This window comes from Macrotis lagotis, chromosome 4 (genome assembly GCF_037893015.1).
Source record: "Macrotis lagotis isolate mMagLag1 chromosome 4, bilby.v1.9.chrom.fasta, whole genome shotgun sequence".
Lineage (NCBI taxonomy): Eukaryota > Metazoa > Chordata > Mammalia > Peramelemorphia > Peramelidae > Macrotis > Macrotis lagotis.
In genome coordinates, this window is record NC_133661.1 from 1548365 (window position 1) to 1568623 (window position 20259).

Consider the following 20259-nt stretch of genomic DNA (forward strand, 5'->3'; position numbering starts at 1 on the left):
ATGATCCATAGAGAGGGAGCTTGGGGCATACAAGGTTTCCTCAGGAATATCACTAAGTGTCCTAAATGGTAACCACTACGGCTTGGAGATTTGGAGATCTTCACCATTTCCTCAATCCAGGGGTCCCAACATATCCCAAATCAGATGATCCCATGGCAATTCTGCCATTGATAACCAAGGATTGTTCCAGAAGCCTGAAGCCCAAATCAGTCACCAAGGGTCAAGAAATATAGTTATGGCCCGTATGTCTGGGGGCCTGCGCATGGTGCCACCAGCCTCCAGCCAATGTTGACCAGCACCCCTTACACACAGTCATGGCCCACAGCACCCCTCACTGGCCCATCTACCCACACAGTAAGGACAAGGCAGCAGCTCTCAGAATCCAGGCTCTGCCCTCTGCCAAAATCATCTACCCAGAGCACGCAGCTAACCACGCCACCTCCTTGCTCCAAAGTCTATGGCCTCGAAGTCAAAGACAAACTCCTCAGTCTGGCATCAAAGCTCCTGGCAGGCCAGCTGGATTCCCCTTGTTTACCAACCTATCTGTGCCCAGTCTGTCTGCCCTCTCCCTTCTCTACCTCACAGAATCCCCACAGTCCAGACACCACTTCCTACATGATGCCTTCTCCTGCTTCCTGGCATCCTCAGCTGATCCTCCTCCCCAATTGCTCTGGTGGAACGTGAGGGCAGGGACTCTGGTTCCTTGGGCTTGCTGACCCCCTAGTCAGGCCTGAATCATGCTCCTCAAATGGAATAGAGATTTTCCATATCTAAGAATAAAGCCATAGAAACCCCCCCGACACCTGGCATCATACTTCTGGCTTCAACACTGCCCAGAGAGAAGAAGAACATGGGAGAGGGAAAAAGACCCCCAAATTCTCAACGTGTGATCCAGATTGGACCGGCCCCCATGCTGGTCTCTGCACCTGCAAGGGAGGTATGGGTGCTACAGAGTGAGGTCAGCTTCTTCATGCCCCAGATAGGGCAGATGCTGGGGAAGCCAAGTTTCAAAGGGCTTCCAAGCCAATGCTTTCTGCCCACAGGTGGCACGATGCAGCAGGCAGACAGGGCAAGGCCCCCTCCTCTCACTTTCTAAGGCCCTCATGGCCGGCCTTTCTTAACCACACTCGGGATGGACTCTTTCTGCTCAGACTGCTTACAACTCATTTCTGATTCTCCAGGAAAGAGCTGTCTACTGGGGGATCCAATTACAATACTGAGGGGAAGGGGATGTGGAATAATGCCCAAGAGGGCCGAATGCTTTGAAGCTAGAGGCTTAAATCAAGCTGCCAACCTCACAGGCTCCTACTCTGCCCTAATTACCCTTGACCACCACCACCACAACTGCGGCCACTGCTAACTGCCACCACCACTACCACTGCAACCACCAACCATCCCTAAAATACAAATTTAAAGACAAACCCCACTGAAGAAGTATCAGCTCAGATGAAGGCCCCACTTACCAAGTCATCCGTCCCTATCTTTCCCCTGCCCAACAAGGTCCATCCCACTGTGATGGTGAGGCCATGGACGCACTCCAGAGAAGGGCGTTGAGCTGTAAGTCTCTACTAAGGCAGAGGAGGACAGGGTCCTAGTGAGAAGTCACCCTCTCCACACCCCAATTTTATAGTTTCCTGACTCTGAGGGTCCTGAAAAGGGGAACTCCACCCAAGATTGCCCTGTACTCTGAAGAATGTCTGGGTCTCTATTCCCAGTCGCCCAAATCTTATTATGATGTCATTCATACCTCTTCTCACATCCATGCTAGCATGTACACACACATACACACACACACACACACACACACACACACACACACACCCATACACCCCTACCCCCTCCCTGGGAAAAGACTGTTTTAAACAAGGGACTTTAGAGACTGCCCCAGTGCCCCAGAAAGCAACGTGGAAAAACTTGGATGAACAGGGAGTCCCCCCTACCCCGAGACCTCAGAGGACTGAGGATGAAGGGAGCTTTCAGACTCACTGAGGTGACCCCCCTGGGTCATGCCACCATTGGACCCTACCACCTGGCTCCCTCAGAACCCCCCCCAACACCTGGCTCCCTCTGCTCCCCTCCATCCCCTCAGAGGTTGGAAGTTGGAAGCCTCTATTCTCCTGCTTCATCATCATCACCTTAGAGTAACCATTTCTGGGTGCTCTCTACTCTGCTATGTACCAGGCTTGATATCAGAAAGACCTGGGTTGGAATCCTGCCACCAACACTAAAGAACTTCCTAATTAAAAACAGCACCCACTGGGCAGTAAAAGGGCTTTTCCTAGGATCTCATTACAATCCTGGACACAAGTGTTCTTTCTGACAGGCCAAGACAGGGGTTGAATGACTTGCCCAGGGTCACACAACTAGCATTAGCTGAGGTCACATTTGAACTCAGACCTTTCTAACTCCAGGTTTACTAGACCACTTGGCAGTGTTCCCTTAGGTAAGTCCTTTCACACCCTAACAGCCCTGCCCTCCTAGGGCTAAAGGAGATAATGCAGGTAAAGGGTTAGAATTGTGTGCATGTCCCTCCTGGCCAATAGGCCCAACACTGCACTGGATTCTGCAGCCCACCCCTCAAATCACCGCCAAGCCCAGCAGTTGCCATGGTCACCAGAATGGCCAACCCTGACCCAGCACTCAAGGTTTTCCTATCTGACCCAGTCTGAGGTGTGTGTAAATAGGACTTCCACTTTACAGATGAGGAACCTGAGATGCACAATATGAGGGTGGGGGAGGGGGGTAGGAAGAACATGGAAGACTGTCCTGACCCTCCAGGGGAGGCTGGAGCTTTCTCTAGTGAGATGAGGCCCGGACCAAAGACAGAAAAGCTCCCGAGGGAGCGCGGGCCCAGCTCTACTACTGAGGCCCAGATGGCGAGGCCGCCCACCCAGCCTCCACTGAGTGCAGACACAGGGGCCACATCCCCAGAGGGAGGATGAAGGCTGAAACAGGGAGGGAGGAAATTGGAGCAGGCGTCCTCAAAACTAAGTAGACACAGTCAACCCTCCAAGGCCCTGGAGAAACAAACACCATCCAGGCTGAGGAGAGGGCGGCCGGGCCATTCTCAAGACATTCGTCCCAAGGGAACAAGGGAAAGAATCCCCCCATCGCAAAGGTAAGGCTGGGTCAGAGGCTCATCCTGGGGAGGTAAGTCTGTGCAGGTGGGGCACCAGGTAGGCTGAGTGGGAGCCTGACAAGAGAGAAATCTGGGGAATGGGCAGTGGTGTCCAGGAATGCCGGACATGGCACTGGTGCTGCCCTCTTCCATTCTGGCTGGCCCCCTCCCCAGAGAAGGGCCAGGAGAAACCCCACTGCTGTTGGCAACTAGTGCACTTGGGGCCTCAGAGAAAACCGAAGCAAAGCACGGTTCTGAGCTGTTCCCCGATAATGAGGGGGGGAGATTCCTGGGTCAGGTGATCTCCCCAAACAGCCTTGGATCCCCGGTACTCCCCATGAACTACCTGAGGCACCTGCTCCAATGATATGTTCCAAGTCTGAAAAAACAAGGAGGATTCTGTGAAATTTAAGGTAACTGTCTGCTCCTGCCTGGGCTAAATAATTATCATTCCATCCAGGGGAAAACCTGACCTATTTAACAAGGCAGCGGCTTCTACTGGGTAAGGAGTTAATGGGTGAGAGCTGCTATACCCCTGCCCCCTCCCAGGGAAAAAGGGCAGCAAGTCCAAGCCTCCTGATGCTGCCCCCTGGCTTGGGTGTCCATGACTGCAGCTGCCAGGGGCAAGCCAGCCCCTCCAGGACAGAACCACATGAGGATCTCCATCGTGGGCCTCCATGGGCCGGCCCCAGGCTGGGGTGAGTGCCAGCTCAGAGACAGCCAGGCTCCTCCCTCCCTGTGCCCAGGTCCCCAACTCCAGAGAGAGAAGAGATCACAGGCTCAGGGGCACCCTGCTCTATGCTGAGGGGAAGAGGCTGCCCATTCCTGCAGCCCAGCTACCTGAGAGGAATGGCTGAAGGGCTCAGCACTTCCATCCTATCTGCCAAAGGAGGGCTTTGCCCAGCCCTGAAGCAGGGGGCCCCAGTGGAAGCCCATTCACCATGAGTCCCAAGATCGCCCTAGGGTCGCTGGCCTCGGGGCCCACCCAGCCCTCTGGGGAGCCCACCCTGAACACACCCTGCCATGGGAAGGCCTCTCTTATTGCCAAGGTTCTTCCGGGATCCTTCCAAGCCAGGGAAGCAGATGCCCGCCTCACTTGGCAGGGTGCCCACAGGATTCACAGGAGGGCCAACTCTGGGGAAGAGTGACCCCAGAGGTATCCCTCCCCTCCCCTTGGCCCAAGGGGCCCAGCAGTAACCCTTGCCTCTGGGAAGATGGGACCAAACAGGAAAAACCAGAGTCACAAATCCTGTGCCTCCGGCCTGACCATCTGAACATCAAGCCCAAAGTGAGACGCGCTCCCCGGATCCACAAATGCAACTACTTTGAGGGGAATGGTGCTCCCAGACAGGAGAAAAGGGAAGGCTTCTCAGAAGAGGCAGCCCCTCACCATGAGACAGAAATGTGGGGTGAAGGGGCCCATTGGCCAGGAGAGAGGGCAACAGGTGGAAGGGAGCAGCCAGGAGCGGAGGCACAGGATCAGAGCAGGGGCTCGTCACCAGAAGATCATAAATCTTTTTAAAAACTATCATCACATTTTTATGGAAATATTCCTTGGTAATCCTATGTATCGCATTGCTTGCATTCAAAAAGTTTCTGGAAGAGTCCAAAGGCTTCATCTTGGGTTAGAGATAAGGAGGGTGAAGGGGGGGGATCCTCATCTCAGACATGTAATGAAGGGGGAGGAGGAGGACTCCTCCAGTAGGCTGAGACACAAGTAATGGAGGTGGGGGACAGGTCACGGCTAAGTGAGCAGAGGGAGGGAGGGAGGGAGGAAGGGATGAGAGAAACGTTCCTGAGGCAGAATGGCCCAGACCCTGGTGCTAATTGGCTAAGTTCAGAAGATGTGACCCCGAATTAGAACCCTGCATTTTCATCAAGAGGGAGCCGAGAGGCTCCAGGATTCGGCAGAACCAACTTGATCCCTTCTTTTGCAGCACTTAGAAGTCTTTCAGACCCCAATACTGATCTTCTCATGCCCCCCCCAGCTATGGAAGGAGGCACATTTTCATAGCCTTTTGGGGTGAGAAATCATAGCAGCGGGCATCATAGGGAGAGGCCGGGGGGGGGGAAGGAGAACATGGTAGGTGGGCAGGTCCAGGGCAGATGCTTCTATTTTCAGTTTATATTGGGTGGGGTAAGAAAGGGGAGGGTGGTAAAGCCACTGAGGAGCTCCTCCAGCCCCCCCAGGACACTGTGGTGGGGAAGCCTCGCCTAACCCAACCACCCTTGCACCAATGTCAAAGCTGCCCCACAGCTGGAAGCCAGGTCCCCCTGATTCCAGGGGTCCCCGAGTCCCTGCTGCCTCATTCTGACCCTGGGGCCCAGCCATCTGTAGAGAATTGGCCCTGCTTTTTGGGGAGTCTCCTCCACTTGGAGAAGGTCCCTCCCCGCCCCGATGTGCACGACCAGTGCTGAGAAGACAGGAAGAGATTAATAAGTGCATGTGCCCCCCTACGACGGGGGGGAGAGGAGGGAGCCCAGCGGCCCAGAAGTGGAGTGGGGACCTCAAAGGAAACCAAGAAGTGTAGAGGAGGGAAAGAAATCTGGAGAAAGAAGTGATGTACTGGTCATGGGCTGCATGGACCACTCAGGCTGGCACCTCGGCCTCTCTGCTGGCCTCTACCTCCCATCCCCAGCTGCCTCACTGGCATCTCCACCTGGGGGGGAACCTCAACTCCTCCAAAACAGAAGTCCTCCTTCAGCTCCCTCTGCTGCCTTCCCTATGACTGCTGGGGCAAGGCCCTCCCCTCTTCATGCCAGAGGGGCTCTGCCTGCCCAAAGCCCCCCATCCATTCAGCCTCTCAAGGATTTCCATGGCTCCCCAGGGCCTCCAAGGTCAAGTACCAAAAGCTCCAGCGACACCCCCTCCATCTCACTCAGCTCCAGGGAGTCTCTCAGACCCTCTCCCTGCTCACCTCAGCTCCCCCGGAAGGGCCTCTTTGCACCATTTCTCACTTGTCTTAATCCTGAATGGGCATCTGAAACTCAGAAAAAATCCAAGTCCCTCGCTGCCCCCTCCAGGCATCCAGATCCACATCTGGCGCTGGACCCAGGTGGCTGCAGAGGAGAAAGCAGGGCCCCCCCAGTCAAATTCAACTCACATGCCCATCATGGCATCACCCCCAGGGGTCAGATTAGCATAGTGAATGGAGTCCACAGAAAACCTCTGAATCTTCCTCTTTTATTCCCAGAACCAGGCCTATCTGGCTTAGGGGAACCAATCCAGAAATGTTTCCAGAAGGACTGAAGTTGGCCTGGGGTCTTATCCTGGAGGGAATTAGGAACTGGTCAGGGGGAAAGAGCCAGCCAGCCTGGAGGCCTCCCCCTCCTCCCCTGAAAATCCCATCACAGCTGGGGGGTTCGAGCCGGATGGAAGCACCTCCTGCCCAGACCATCCTGGACCATCAGGACTTCTGCAAGACTCCGGGGCGCTCACTCCATGAGATCTGCCTGGCAACAGCCCCCCCACGCACATGTGTACACACACATACACACATACACATACACACACACACACAGGCCCAAGCCCCTGAGCCTCATTATCCTAAGACCGAGAATGAGCTAGCCTTGTCCAATGTGGGGAGCCCCGGGCAATAGGAAAACTCTTCTGGGTAGAAGGAGACATGTGGTGCATTGCACATCGACTGGCTCAGTCTGCTCTGGGGGAAATGTGGGGAGACAGCTAGGACACAGAGCAGCAGAGTGGGGGGGGAAGGGCCTGGAAGCAGAGAGCCCCAGGAGCCACCCCAAGCCCTCCCTGTGGGGCTCCCCCTGAGATACACAGGGGGACAAGTGCCCAAGGGCAGTGAACGGGCTGGGTTCTGGCGCTCCCCCCAACCCTGATCATATCTCAGGGCCCCCCACTGGGAGATGGTCCCCATTCATCCACCCGGAGAAGGGGAGGGGAGAGCCCCACCTTTTTTTTGGAGGCGGGGCCCAAAGATGGGCTGTTCCCCACGGGGTGTTCTGGGTCCCTTGGCTCTATTCAGCCCTGGGCCCCCAAAGAGGAGGCAGTGCCTGTCCACAAGAAGCTTCCATTCTAGAGCAAGAGCAATGGCCTGAGAGGCTGAGGCTCAACACTGGATGTGGAAAGGTCTGGTTGAAGAGCTATCGGAAGAGAGAAAATGAAAACCCCAAGGGTTTTCCATCAGCATGTGAGGCCCAGCTCTGGGAGACCACCAAGGAAGCAGAGCCCGGGTGCAGCCCCCACAGGGGAGCCCCCCTACTTGATCCGAAAGGGGCCAGCTGAGAGACGGGGGCCCCAAGTGAGCCTCCCTCACCCACAAGTTGAACATCCCAGCAGGTGAAAGGGGCACGAGACCCCCATGTGCACACACACAAAGACACACATGGAGACATCCAGGCACACACACACACACACACACACACACACACACACACACACACACACAAACAGTGTGCAATCTTCCTTTAAAGATAAAAGCTGGAGTGATGGAGAATCCCATCATGACGTATTTGGGGAAACTTCTGCTTTCTGACCCTTCTTGTCTTTCTGCAGTGGGGGATGGCCACGTGAGGTGCCAGACCTCCCTCCTGCAGCCGAGGACCCCCGGCCTGAGCCTCGCCTCTGGTGCCAACACGCTTGCCAGACCCTACCGTCTCCCCTCCAGATCTGCCATCGGCCATGCCATCAGCGGCGGAGAGGTCCCTGAATCAATCCTCCCATGGAGCTGTCCTGGCAGAAAAACAAGAGCAAAACTCAAGAAATAGAGAAGCCGACAGCTTGAGGAGAAAGAAGGAGACGAGGAGACCTGAGTTCAAATCCAGCCTCAGATCCAGGGCAAATTGGTGAAACTCTGGGGGCCTTGGTCCCCAGCCCCCACCTCCAGTGAGGTCATGTCCTTCCCCATCTGAGCCTGGGGAGGAATAAGCATGAGCTAGCAGGCAGAGGGTCCCTTGGGGGCTGGTCCCAGAACCCTTCAGCGCCCTGTGCCCATGCCCCCAAGAGGCAGAGACCTCCCTTGGCTGTTCCCCTGCACAGACACCCACAAATGGGCCCCTGGGCCCCTCGCATACAAAGGAGTGCATGGCTGTCACGGCCCCTCTGCCACCACTCGCCCTCAGCCTCTGGTCCAGTGACTTCTGGCCTAGTGACCACGGCCTGCTCCCCCTCTAGGGACTGAGAACAAGGGAGCAGTGGCAGTTTGGGGACTTCCAGAGTCTAGCCCAGGTCTGGAATGGGATCGCTGAGGTTCAGAGGGGGCAGTTCAGGTCAAAGCTGGAGTGGAAAGCTTGACTGGCGTTGATTTAGGGCAAAGCCTCCGATGAGGGAAATTGCCCCAAAGTGGAAGGCGCTGCCTTGGCCTCTGTAGCTGGCGTACCAACGGGAAGGAGGATTCATTCTATCAGGGCCATCCTGGTCCCATTCAGCAGAGACCTCTGGGAGAGACACCCCCCCCCCCGCTTCAGTGTAGACCTAAACTAGGCCAGGGCATGACTTCCACTCTAATGTAAATGCAAAATGCCCAGGTAGGGACACTGGGGATGTCTGGGCCCCAGCTCACACCACCTCAGCAGTAACTGCCACCACTGAGGGCCCAGGTTGGGGGCGCCCCTGCCATCTTGGTGTTCCATGGAACCACAGAAACAGCACCGGACCTAACTATACAAGAAATTGGGGAAGCCTTCATTGAACCATCCAGCAAGGAGAATCTATGTCAAGAGAGAAGGTTGGGACCAGAACCCAGATCTCCCAGCTCCCAGGCTAGCACCCTCTCCACGAGTGGGGCTCAGTAGTGTGGGCCCATGGGCAGGCTCCTGTGGGACCTGATGAGGGACCCACCAGAATTCTGGAAGTGAACTCACCCACTGGGGGTGCAACGGTGAGTGCAGAACCCTCAAGAATACCAGCTGGGGGAGTGCTGCCTAAGACCTGAGAGACTTCAGAGAAGTACCCACCTCTGTGGGTCTCAGTTTCCTCCTCTGTAAAATGAGGAGGTCATTCTAGATGACCTCCAAGATCCCCCTGAGCTCGCTATTGATGCCTCACCACATTGTGTGCTCACACAGTGACGTGTGGAGCCTTCCCATCCCCTTCTCCTTCCCTCCCTGACTCCCAAACCTGCATCCACCTCCCCAACCTCTGCCTGGGGGAGTCCCCTGCTTCAGTACCCCTCCCACTCTTGCTCCCACCCAGCATGCCACGGTGGTCCAGGCTGGGAGGTCTCAGCCATAGCCCTTGGGGAAGGAGAGAGAGAAAACACTCAGCCAGCAGACAGATCCCAGAGTCTCTCTCTGAACATCCGCCCGCAGGGACGTCCCTGCCCCCTGGGGAGCTGGAAAGCCTGGCAAGGCCTTCCTCACATGGAGAGTGGTAAGGAAGCATCCTGCCATGCCGCCAACCAAACAAGGCAACAAAGGCCACCTCCCTCAAGAAATGCTAAAAATACAGCCCCTCAGCCAGTGTTGCTGAAGGGAGCCAGGCCCAGCCCTTCCCTAGGCCTCCTGGAGCGGCATTTTTTGCTCTGCTTAAGAATAACTTTTCTAAAGAGAGACTGAAATAGCCACCCATACGTGAAATGTCTGGGGCCCCAGCAAACACTGCAGAGGCAGACACACACAATACAGAATAATTCAAACTTCAGAAATGAAACCGTGACCCCGGCCAAGGCAAACAAAAGTGCTCAGGCCTGCCCCACCCTCCACCCCCCATGCCCTGAAGGTCAACCGACTGTCAGGGCCAGGGCAGGAAAAAGCCCAGGGAATCCCACAGTTGGCATCCATGGAAAATCCCAGCCTGCCCCAGTCTGCTGCCCTGGGAACGTCAGAACGTCAGCGGACATTCATCTCCCAGAATGCCAAGGCAGGGTCCTCCATCCCCAGCGCCCCAGATTCCAAGGCTAGACAACTACAATCTAGGCTTCCTATATATGCCCAGGTCAGAGCCCCTGCTGCCAAAACTACCAGAAACCTTTGTGGTGCTGACAAAACTTCGGTTAAGCCAGTCAGCAGCCATCTAGGACAAGCCAGACTCAGCCCCACAACCTGCTTCTTCAGGGGCCTGGTCTCTGTTGGAAACTCCACAAGGTGGGGACCATCCCCTCTCAAGCATAAATCAGTCCTTTTGCAACTAGCCCCCAGAGAAGGTACCAAGGTAGGCAACTGGGTCTGGCCCCCTCCAACGTAAGTTCAAGTCCCTTCGTGTTAGGGATCTGGAGGCCATGCTGCCCAGCTCTGCTCCTCACAACCCATGGGGCATTGACAGAATGGCATGACCTTTAAAAAAAGAGGGAGGCCTGGGATAAGATGCCTAACAGCATCTGGATCTAGGAGTCTTCTGCCCTTGGTGGGTTATCTGGCCCCTTGCCCTAGGACAGTCCTTCCAGAATTTAGATTCTAACATCACAACAACCCCACCATACACCCCTAGTCATCCCCAGGGACTGCATAAACAGATCATTGCCTCCTTCTGCTCACCTTGGCCTCCCCTCTAATGCCCATGGTTCATATTTCAGCTGATCTCTGCAAAACTGAATGCTTCGAGTCTCTCAGATCAAACTGGGAGCTCCTCATGGCCATAGCCTCCTTCCTTGTCCCCAGCTCCTAGTCATGCCTGGCACATGGTAGGGCTTTAGCAGATGCTTCTTGAGTAAACTGACTGGTCAGTAACTAACCAGGTGAAGAACAAAAATTCAGCAGGAGGTGGAAGGAAGAGAGAAGGAAATAAGGATTTACTTGGCGCCTATTATGTGTCATGCCCTGGGTTAGATATTTTACAAATATCATCTCATTTGTTCCTTAGAACAAGGATGTGGATGTTATTAACCCCATTTTAAAATTGAGGAAACTGAGACGGATGGAGGCAAAATGACTTGACTAGGTTCACACATCTAGAAGGTGTCTCAGGTCTTCCCGACTCCATGGCATCCCCTAGCTTCCTTGGTAGGAAGGGAAAGTGAGAGGAAAGGTTCACGGCCTAGGAGTCATCCTGGATCCCTCCTTCACTCCAGCCCCCACATCCAGTCTGTCCATTTCACCACTGTGATATCTCTCCCTGGTGGACGCCAGCTCTGTGCTATCCCTGGTGGACACTACCTCCACAGCATCTGCCACCAGGCCTGATTCTCTTCTCTGACCTGGCCCCCCCTTGGGCAGGCCCTCCTCACCTCAGCCTCATGCCACCACTGCAGGACTGATCACGTCGCTGCCCTGCTCTACAAGCTCCAGTGGCTCACTCTCTTCACTGGCATCAAATACAAAAGACTGATCTTCAAAGCCCTTCCAGTCCCCCCGCATCTTATTTACATGACCCCTTCCTCTTTAGTCACCACTCCCAGGACTGGAGTTCTCCCTACTCACTTCCGCCCTTTCAGACTTCTTTCAAGGCTCAGTTAAACTTCTTCCTTCTACCACAAGCCTGTCCTGATGCCCCCCAAATCCCAGGGCCTCTCCTCTTCTGATCGCTCCCATTTCTCCTGTCTAGAGCTTAGCTATACAAAGATTCTTCTCCTCCCCTTGCACAGGTGCCTCCCAAAGCCCCTTTTCAGTCCTGCCCCCTTGCCTGAGGTCACACCTGGCCATCCATCTTCTGAGGTCACCTTGCTGCCGGCACGGGCACCATTCATTCCCCCTGCCCTCCTCAGCCAGTCTTCCCTCTGTCCATTGTTCCCATACTGTCAGTTATCAAAAGATCCTGACGTTCTCTTCACAATCTATCTCAACATCAGGGTCCTCAATGATGGCACTTCCCCCACAAGGATGACATGAGGATCACACAAGGCAATGTTTGTAAGAACCATGCAGTGTTCTGAACTTGCAGCCATTATCGAGACAGAAACCACTGGAGCTGACAAGCCCTTGGCAGTGTAGGGAGACAGGAGGGAGAGGGGGCCGCAGCTTAAGCAGAGCCTAGGACCCCTGCACAGAGACCAGGAGCTAAGCCCAGGGAGCCGGGGTGGGGGGGGGTGTCCTTTTAGCGATTTACTCCACTGGAATTGGGAAGAATCATCACTCGGCCTTTCTTGCTGCCTGTGAACCCCCTTTCAAATAGGATTGTGAGGACACTGGTTTAAAGCTGAAAGGAACCCCCCAGGGGTAAAACAATTCAACCTCCTCTTTTTGCAGAAGAGGACCCTGAGGCTTGGGAGGCTGAGTGACTGGAGTCAGGATTTTACACTCCCGGCTTCCCCTCACCAGCTGTCGCCCATCCCTTCCCTGTGCGTGTTGTCCTCCCCAAAATGGTGGCGGCTCCTTGAGACCAGGGGAGGCCTTGGCATTGCTCAGTGTTCACATTCACTCTCTGTCCCTCTATCGGTCTCTCTGGCTCTCTCCCCCCGTCTCTCCCTGCTCCCCTAAGCTCAACCCTGTCCGTGAGCCCTGCAGGTGCCCAGTCCTTTCAGGGTTCAGATAGCCTCTCACTGTCCTGGCCACTCCCTCTGAATGTACTCCAGTTCACTGGCCTTTTCTCAAACTTCTGACTACTGAAAGGTCCCAAACCACTGGTCTGGGCTGATGCCCCATTCATCTCAACTCACCACCAGGACACTCATTCCTCTGGGCCAGGCACTCAGCCCAGTCCCGCAGCAGCTGTTCCAAACTCTGCCCTCTCTGTCTCCAGGCTCTGGCACCTCCATCTCTCCACAGATAATACCCCAGGCCTCTCTTCACTAAAGAAGTGGGGGCTTTGTCTCATCTCATACCTGAGAAGCTGGCAAGGTGACACCAAATGAGAGGGTCCCTTGGGGGGGTGTCCACCAAGGCCACTCATGATGGCTATTTGGGGGAACATTGGGGGTTTTACAAAAAAGGGGCTGAACTGCCCAATAGTTGCCCTAGATTCACCAATTCCAAAATGAGCATTTGTTCCAATTAGCTCAAAATCAGAATTAAGGGGTGAATCTAAATGAAAATCCTTAAAATGGGATTCTCTATCACAGCCAAGTAAAAGAAATGGTGCTGCCCCATCCTTGGACAATGACCAGACCAATCATCCACAGGAAGTCCTTCAGCAGCCACTGCACTTCAGGTCCACTGGAGTGGACAGGGGGGACGACAACAAGAACACCATATGGAGGGGTGCAAGTCTGACTAGTGGGGGGGCAGAAGAGAGACACGGCGAGAAGAGGGAGCATCCCATGAGGACCACAGAGAAAGTCTGCACTGTGTTCCTGCCAGGTGTCAGGTCAAGGAGGGTGAAAACAGGGTCCGGCCTGAGATGCAGGACCATAAAGGTTCCACAGAGCAGTGGAGATGGATGTCAGGGTAATAGGGAGCCACTGGGGGGGGGGGGCTAGGTGGCTCAGTGGATAGAGCACCGGCCCTGGAGTCAGGAGGACCTGAGTTCAAATCTGACCTCAGACACTTAATAATCACCGAGCTGTGAGGCCTTGGGCAAGCCACTTAACCCCACTGCCTTGTAAAAAAAAAAAAAACCAAAATAGAGAGCCATGGAGTTATGGGGGGGCATTTAGTGATTGAATGGGGTTGACCAGAGTAGGAGGAGACAAGCAGAAGGCTGCCCTAGGCAGTTGGGGGTGGGAGAGGGGGAGTGGGGGCAGGGAGGGGATGGACAGCATCAGAGCGGAAAGGCACGGGGCAGGGGGCAGCAGGGGGCAGACAGCAAAGGTTAACCCATGACTGCTGCACAGGGATTTGGTGGTGGGTGGAACATGCAACCGTAAGGAGTTGAGGAAGAGAGGGTTTGATACTACAATCCAGCAAGCACTTATTAGATGCCTGCTGTATACAAGGTAGTTAGTGCACAGGAGAGGTAGGGACAGTTTGATGGCTCTTCTCCACTCCCTGGCCTTACTTGGCAACCCCCTTCAGACTGGCCAGAGCCAGAGCACTGGCAGCCGCAGCTTCAGGTCAGGAAGTCAATTTTACTGTTATTTTCGCAAAAATAAGGCCGGGTCTTATATTCATTTTTGCTCCAAAAGACACGTTTGGGCTTATTTTCAAGGAGATGTCTGGTGCTAGGCAGATTGTGGCAGGAATCCTCATCTCAACTCCTTTTCTCTCTGCAAGGAGCCTCAACTGAGGGCCAGGAGGCCAGCTTCTTTGGGGAGGCGAGAACAATAGCGAACGCTAACCAAGCCCGGCCAGGGTCCCTCCTGCACAGGCCAGGGATGACACTGATGGAGTATCACCCTCATCCCAACTCCTTCAACAGCCTGCGAAGCCAATTCAAACCAATTCAAGTCAATTCAAAATGGTAGCGAGGACTGATGGAGTCCTTTCTGAACATCCACACCATGTGATTCGGCAGCATCTTACATGAAGAGCCTCGGCCCAGGCTGCTGAGTCGGGTGGGCCGGGGCTGACCCCTGTCCCTATTTAAAAGGGCCCCAGACATCCGAGCAGAGACCAAAGCCGGCATCGCAGACACATGACAGCAGACTTGGTCAAACCCCACCATGCACCTCACACAAATTAAGAAAGAACAAAAGGAGAGGCTTCTCCTCGTGGAAGGGTCACCCCCAGACATGGCCTGGGAGCTGCTGGGCTCTCCATGGAGCCACTGCCTTTCTCCAGTGACTTCCCAGAGCGTGCTGGGCCCTGTGCCTGAGCCTGACTCCCCCCCCAACCCCCTGCCCCGGGGAAGCCACAAGGCGCAAGCTGGAGGAGGAACTTGGAGATGTCCGCTTACCTGGTAGAATTCGCGAAGCCAATTCTTCTGTAAATTCTCTGGCTGGAAATCAAAAACAAAGAAGCAGTCAGACCCAAGCGGCCTTACAGAACACAGGATGAACCCGGGTCCTGGGGTTAGGGTTAGGGTTAGGGTTAGGGAGGGGACCCCAGGGAGGGAAGGGACAGCAGCCCCACCCACCTCCCGCAGACCCCTGGAGAGGAAGGCCGGAGGGCATGTCCTGTCTGCTCCCCCGACCCCCTAGACACACCGGTCTTTCCTTGCTCTCACACACAGCCAGGAGCTGAGGCTACACCTCCATTTTTGTCCCCCCAACTTGAGATGACCCCCAGGGCTTGGGGTATGAAGGGGAAACTGAGGCTGGATGTGGAAGAACTGCCCCAGAGCGGCCTGGTCCATGCCAGCCAGGAGCAGTGTTACGTCCTGGGTGCTGGGGGAGACACAGAGCCTGGCAAACTTCCCGGGTCGACCTTCCTGCTGCTCCTCAATGGTAATACACAAGCTGTGGCCCCAGCCCGGACTGCTCTCTGCTCCCCTCAGCTCAGGAGCCCTTTCCTGACGACCTCTGAAGACCTCCGGCCTCCCTTCCCTCCAGTCACACCCGGAACTCTGAAAGAAGCTAAAATCCCCGAGGGCAGAGACAGCTTCCTCCCTGTCTTGGCAACCCTGGTGCCCACCTGCCCACCAAGGCCCTGGCGATTCCATAATCAGAACAGCTTAAAGCAGCCAGAAGGGGGCACAAGGACGAGGCTGAGAGGTAGGATGTCCTCTGGCACAGAAAATGTGGCTAGGAAGTGCCCGGGCTGGCTTAGCAGGCCGGCCCTCTGGGGCCCCCAGCAGCCACAGAGAGATCTGAGTCTGGCCCTGTGCCCTCTGGTGCCCCCTGGAGGTCCCCGGCACTGTACCCACCACCGCAGCACCCCCCAGGGACTCACACAGATCTGAGCCCAGCCCTCTGCTCTCTGCCACCTCCCAGCGGCCACAGAGATCTGAGCCCGGCCCTGTGCCCTCTGGCGGCCCATACAGATCTGAGACCGACCCTAGGTCCTCTGGTGCCCCCTAGCTGCCCCCACAGCTCCTCCTGTCGAGGAGACATGTAGGCAGAACACGAGGCGATGATAGAGGAAGGGTCTGTTCTCCTCTGCCAGGTCTAGGGAGACGGGGGACCTCGGCAGAAATCCATTAAGCAACCCCAGGGAGAAGCAAGAGAGGTACCAGCAAGACCTAGGAGGAGGGACAAGAGGGCCAGCTTCACCCACCTCTAGCCATCCACCCACCACTGGTCACTGCTCAGCAGTGAGGGATTCAGAGACCTGGGCCCTGGCTGCATCTCCAGGCAGAAGCGTGTCTAATCCAGGACACATGGACCCTGGAGAGCTTGGCACCAGTAGGAACCATTTAGAACCAGTTCAACTGGTCTGAGTTGGTGGGAACCAGTGAATGCTGCGTTGGGGCAAGCTGAAACCAGTTTAAAATCAAGGTGACAGTGCTCCCATCTACCCAGTTGGGTGTGCGTCTGCAATCACTCTAGCCCTCAGCTACCAGAGCTAAGGACAGTCCGGGGGATAGAAAAGGAAGGAGGGGAGGACAGGAGGGGAGGATCACTGCTGTTCTGCTATATCTACTGTTCCTCAGTTTCTCTCAATGTTCACCTTGAAGAGTTCCCACCCACCCAGTTTAACAGTCATGGCAGGCAGCCCCAGAGCCCTGGGAAGGATGAGCTTGCCTTGTCAAGGTCCCACCACCCAAAATGCCCTGCCTACCGCACCCTGCCAAGTGGCAGGAAGAGCCAAACCAGTGCCGGCATGTTCTCTCCACTCTTACATCAAAAGAAAGGGAAACCTTCAATCTCCCAATCAGGAGAAGTTTGGGATGAACGGGCTGCCGTGGACAATGGGAGCAAGGGGAGCTGGTTAGGCCCATCCCTGCTGTCCTCCAGAAGTCTGGACTGGGGTGCAGGCAACCCTTCTCCTCCCTCTGGGGTTGGCAGAGCTTCCAGCTCTCAGCACAGAATACAGGAAACTTCAGGAGTTAAACGTTAATCAAAGGCTAAAAATAGTAATTACAGCTGCCAACTCAAAACTCAGGTTTATGCCAGGGAGGTGAGTGGAAAAAGGGTGTCATTCAGCCCTGAAGCCCCGACTTTCTGGACAGAGGCAGACAGTGTCAACTTGGGGAGAGGGGGGAAGAGGGGCGGCAGAAGGAGGAAGTGGAGGAGACAGGAGGGAAGGGGGAATGGGAGTGGGGAGGAGGGCTAAGGGAGGCCACCAAGAGAATCCCCCGAAGAAAGGTCTGCACGCCAGCAGAACAAGCTAGTTAGTGCAAAGCAGTCACCCAGCATCACAGGGAACATCCAGGAATTCTTGAAGCCCCAGAGGCAAAGGACCCACGGGCCTGGGCTAATGACTGTGGTTTTTATTTATATCACTTCATTTCCAAATATATCCTATGTCCTGCCCTTCCACTTAGGGTCATGCTTTGTACATGGCTCTCAAAAGGAAGGCAAGGGGCCAACCACCCAGGCACTACTGCCCCTCAGTGCCCACTTCTGCCACAAGAGAGAGAGGGGCAGGGTGAGGTCCCTTGTTTGGAGAGGGGCTTAAAGATATGTTCTTAAGTCCTGGGACAGCTAGGTAGTGCAGGATAGAGCACCGGCCCTGGACTCAGGAGGACCTGGGTTCAAATCTAATCTCACTTAATAATTACCTAGCTGTGTGATCTTGGGCAAGTCACTTAACCCATCACCTTGCAAAGAAAAGAAAAGAAAAGAAAAGAAAAGAAAAGAAAAGAAAAGAAAAGAAAAGAAAAGAAAAGAAAAGAAAAGAAAAAAAAAATAAGGTCCTAAAATTTCTGGTGTCAAGATGGTGGGGTGAGGAAGGAACCCCCTGAAATCCTTCCAAATCCCCTCCCAACAACTAGAAAATTGCCTCAGAATTGATCTAGGGGAAAAGGAAGCAGCTTACCAGCCCCATATGAAAAATCTGTCTCAGTGGGGTGGGAGGGAGGCCAGGTACAAGGGCAACAGAAGCCCCCTACCCCTGACAGACTCACAGCAGGGGGCCTGCAGCAAGGCTCTAAATCAGGAGTAATCTACCAGCCAGAGCCCATCCTCCTACAAATCCCCCCATCCCATGCCAGTGAGAAGTCAGAGTAGCAGAGCCGAGTCCCAGCCGGGTGACCCCTCCCACCCCAGCACAAGCCACCAGTGAGGTCTTCAACCCATTGGAGATCAGCAGTGGAGCCCTGAGGCCAATGGGGGCCACCCCCGGGGCTTACCAGGTTTACCCTATTTCCACAGCAACCCACAAGCAGAGCACACACCCCTCCACACACACACACAGATCAGCAACAAGATCCCTCCTCTAAAGCCAGCCACCAGATAGATTCTATTACCATAGCAACCCAACAGCAAGGCCCCCACCCTTGGAACAGGCCAACTGCTAAGCCACACACCCAGGGGAGGTCAGGGAGGCCCCACCTCCCTGTTCAAGGCAGAAGAGAAGCCTGCTCTCCTGAAAAAGCATATGGCTAAGTCCTGAAGTCCAGTGAAAACTGGAGCTCCAGCACAAAGTGAACACACACACACACACACACACACACACACTCACAGAAAAACGATTGACTATAGGAAGTTACAATGATGATAGGGAGAAAGAAGGTCAAAACTGAAAAGAAGACAATAGTGTCAAAATGTGAAGTCTAAAAGAAAAATGTATTTTGGTGCCAGGTCCAAAAGGAATTCCTCAAAATCCTTAAAAAGGATTTTGAAAAGCAAATTAGAGAAGAAAAATTGGGAAAAGCAAAGAGTAATATAAGAGAATCATGAAAAAAGAGTCAGCAGCAAGGGAAAACAGGAACAAAAATTTGCTGCAGAAAATAACTCCCAAAAATAGAATTAGTTAAAGTATAAAAGTTCAAGGGAAAAAAATAATTCCTTAAAAATTAGATAACAAGTAGAATAGCATCAAGATACAATAAAACAAAACCAAAATAGTAAAAAAAAAAAATAGAAGAAAATGTGAAATTTCTCATTGGAAAAAGAACTGATCCAGAAAAATAGATCCAGGAAAGATAATGTAAGAGTTACGTAACTCCCTGAAAACCAGGATTAAAAAAAAAAAAAACCCTGAACATCATTCCAAAAATTACCAAAGAAAATTGTCCTGATCTAATAAAACCAGAGAGGGCAAAATAGAAATTGAAAGAATCCACTGATCACACCTGAAAGAGATCCCAAAGTGAAAACTCCAAGGAACATCACTGTCAAATTTCAGAGCTCACAGATCAAGAAAGCATTGTAAGCAGACAAAAAGCAATAAATCAAATATCATAGAGCTATAGTCGGGCTTCATATTAAAGAATCAGAGTGCTTGGAATATGATAGACAAAAGAAGATAAGAAAACAAGAAGACAAAAGAATTAGGACTACAACCAAGAATCATCTACCCAGAAAAATTAAATATAATCTTTCAGGGGTGGAAATAAAATTTAATGAAATAGAGGACTTTCAATTATTTCTAATCAAAAATACTAGAACTGAATAGAAAAATTGACTTCTTAAATACAAGAATCAAGGGAAAAAGAAAGGTTTAAAAAAGAAGAAAGAAAATATAAGAAATTGAATAAGGTTAAACTGTTTATAATTCTATGTGGCAAGAAAATGTTTACAACTTTTTAGGAGTATATGCAGACAAAGGGTATGGTTATAAGGTGGCTTTGATGAGATGATACCCCCCCCCAAAAAAAACAATACAAAGAGGTGAAAAAGAAAATTGTACTGGAAGGAGGGCATAAATTGAATGGGGGGGGGGTTAAATTATTCCACATAAAAGAGGTATGGAGCAGTTAGATGGTGCATTGGGGAAGTCAGGACCTGAGTTTGAATGTGACCTGAGATACTTCTTAGCTGTGTGACCTTGAGCAAGTCATTTAACCCTAACTGCCTCCCATCCAGGTTCATCTTCAATCATTCTGATTCACAGTTGGTTACTGGATGAAGAAGAAAGTGAGGCTGGTGACTTAGCACAAGCAGTCCTCACTTAAATCAAATTCATATGCATGTTATGGCACACCTTCCTGATGTCATAGTCTTTTTTGAAAATGAAGGACAAACAGCATCAATGGAAGGGAAGATATGTGGATGGGGGGGGGAAGCCTAGACCTCTCATCAAAATTGGCTCAAAGAGGGAGTTACCTTAAAAGTACGTAAAAAGGAATGGGGCTAACAGAAAGTGAAGGGAGGGAGGGCTTGATGAAAGGGAGGGTATATTGGGGAAGGGAAAAGTTGGGATCTAAGAAAAAGGAATAAACAAGTGAAAAATACCAGAGGGAAATTATCAGTTATCATAACTATCTGTGTGAATGAGATGAACTCATAAAATAGAAGCAGAGAGATAAACACAGGGTTAAAGGCAAGGGACTGGGAGCAGCTGAAACAAAGAAACATGATCTCAGACAAAGGAAGGGCAAAATAGATCTAATTAAAAGAGCTAAAGAAGGAAACCATATCTTGCTGAAAGCTACCACATTC

The 20259-nt window shown here is 53.1% G+C and overlaps 1 protein-coding gene across 6 annotated transcripts in view; it reads right to left on the reverse strand.

The window, feature by feature from the left end:
- Nucleotides 1–20259, reverse strand: part of INPP5A (inositol polyphosphate-5-phosphatase A) — a 193827-nt gene that overhangs the window by 121450 nt on the left and 52118 nt on the right. Inside the window, exons 1-5 of one of the 6 annotated variants that reach the window (XM_074232118.1) lie at nucleotides 18006–18428; nucleotides 14730–14771; nucleotides 7739–7817; nucleotides 6037–6099; nucleotides 3465–3497 (exon numbers count right to left, since the gene is read on the reverse strand). In XM_074232118.1, coding sequence (XP_074088219.1) covers nucleotides 3465–3497; nucleotides 6037–6069 — 66 coding nt within the window. In that variant the 5' untranslated portion in view covers nucleotides 6070–6099; nucleotides 7739–7817; nucleotides 14730–14771; nucleotides 18006–18428. Of the gene's footprint in view, nucleotides 1–3464; nucleotides 3498–6036; nucleotides 7818–14729; nucleotides 14772–18005; nucleotides 18429–20259 lie in introns of those variants that run through there. The other 5 variants (XM_074232117.1, XM_074232116.1, XM_074232119.1 and 2 more) reach the window with 5 other exon arrangements.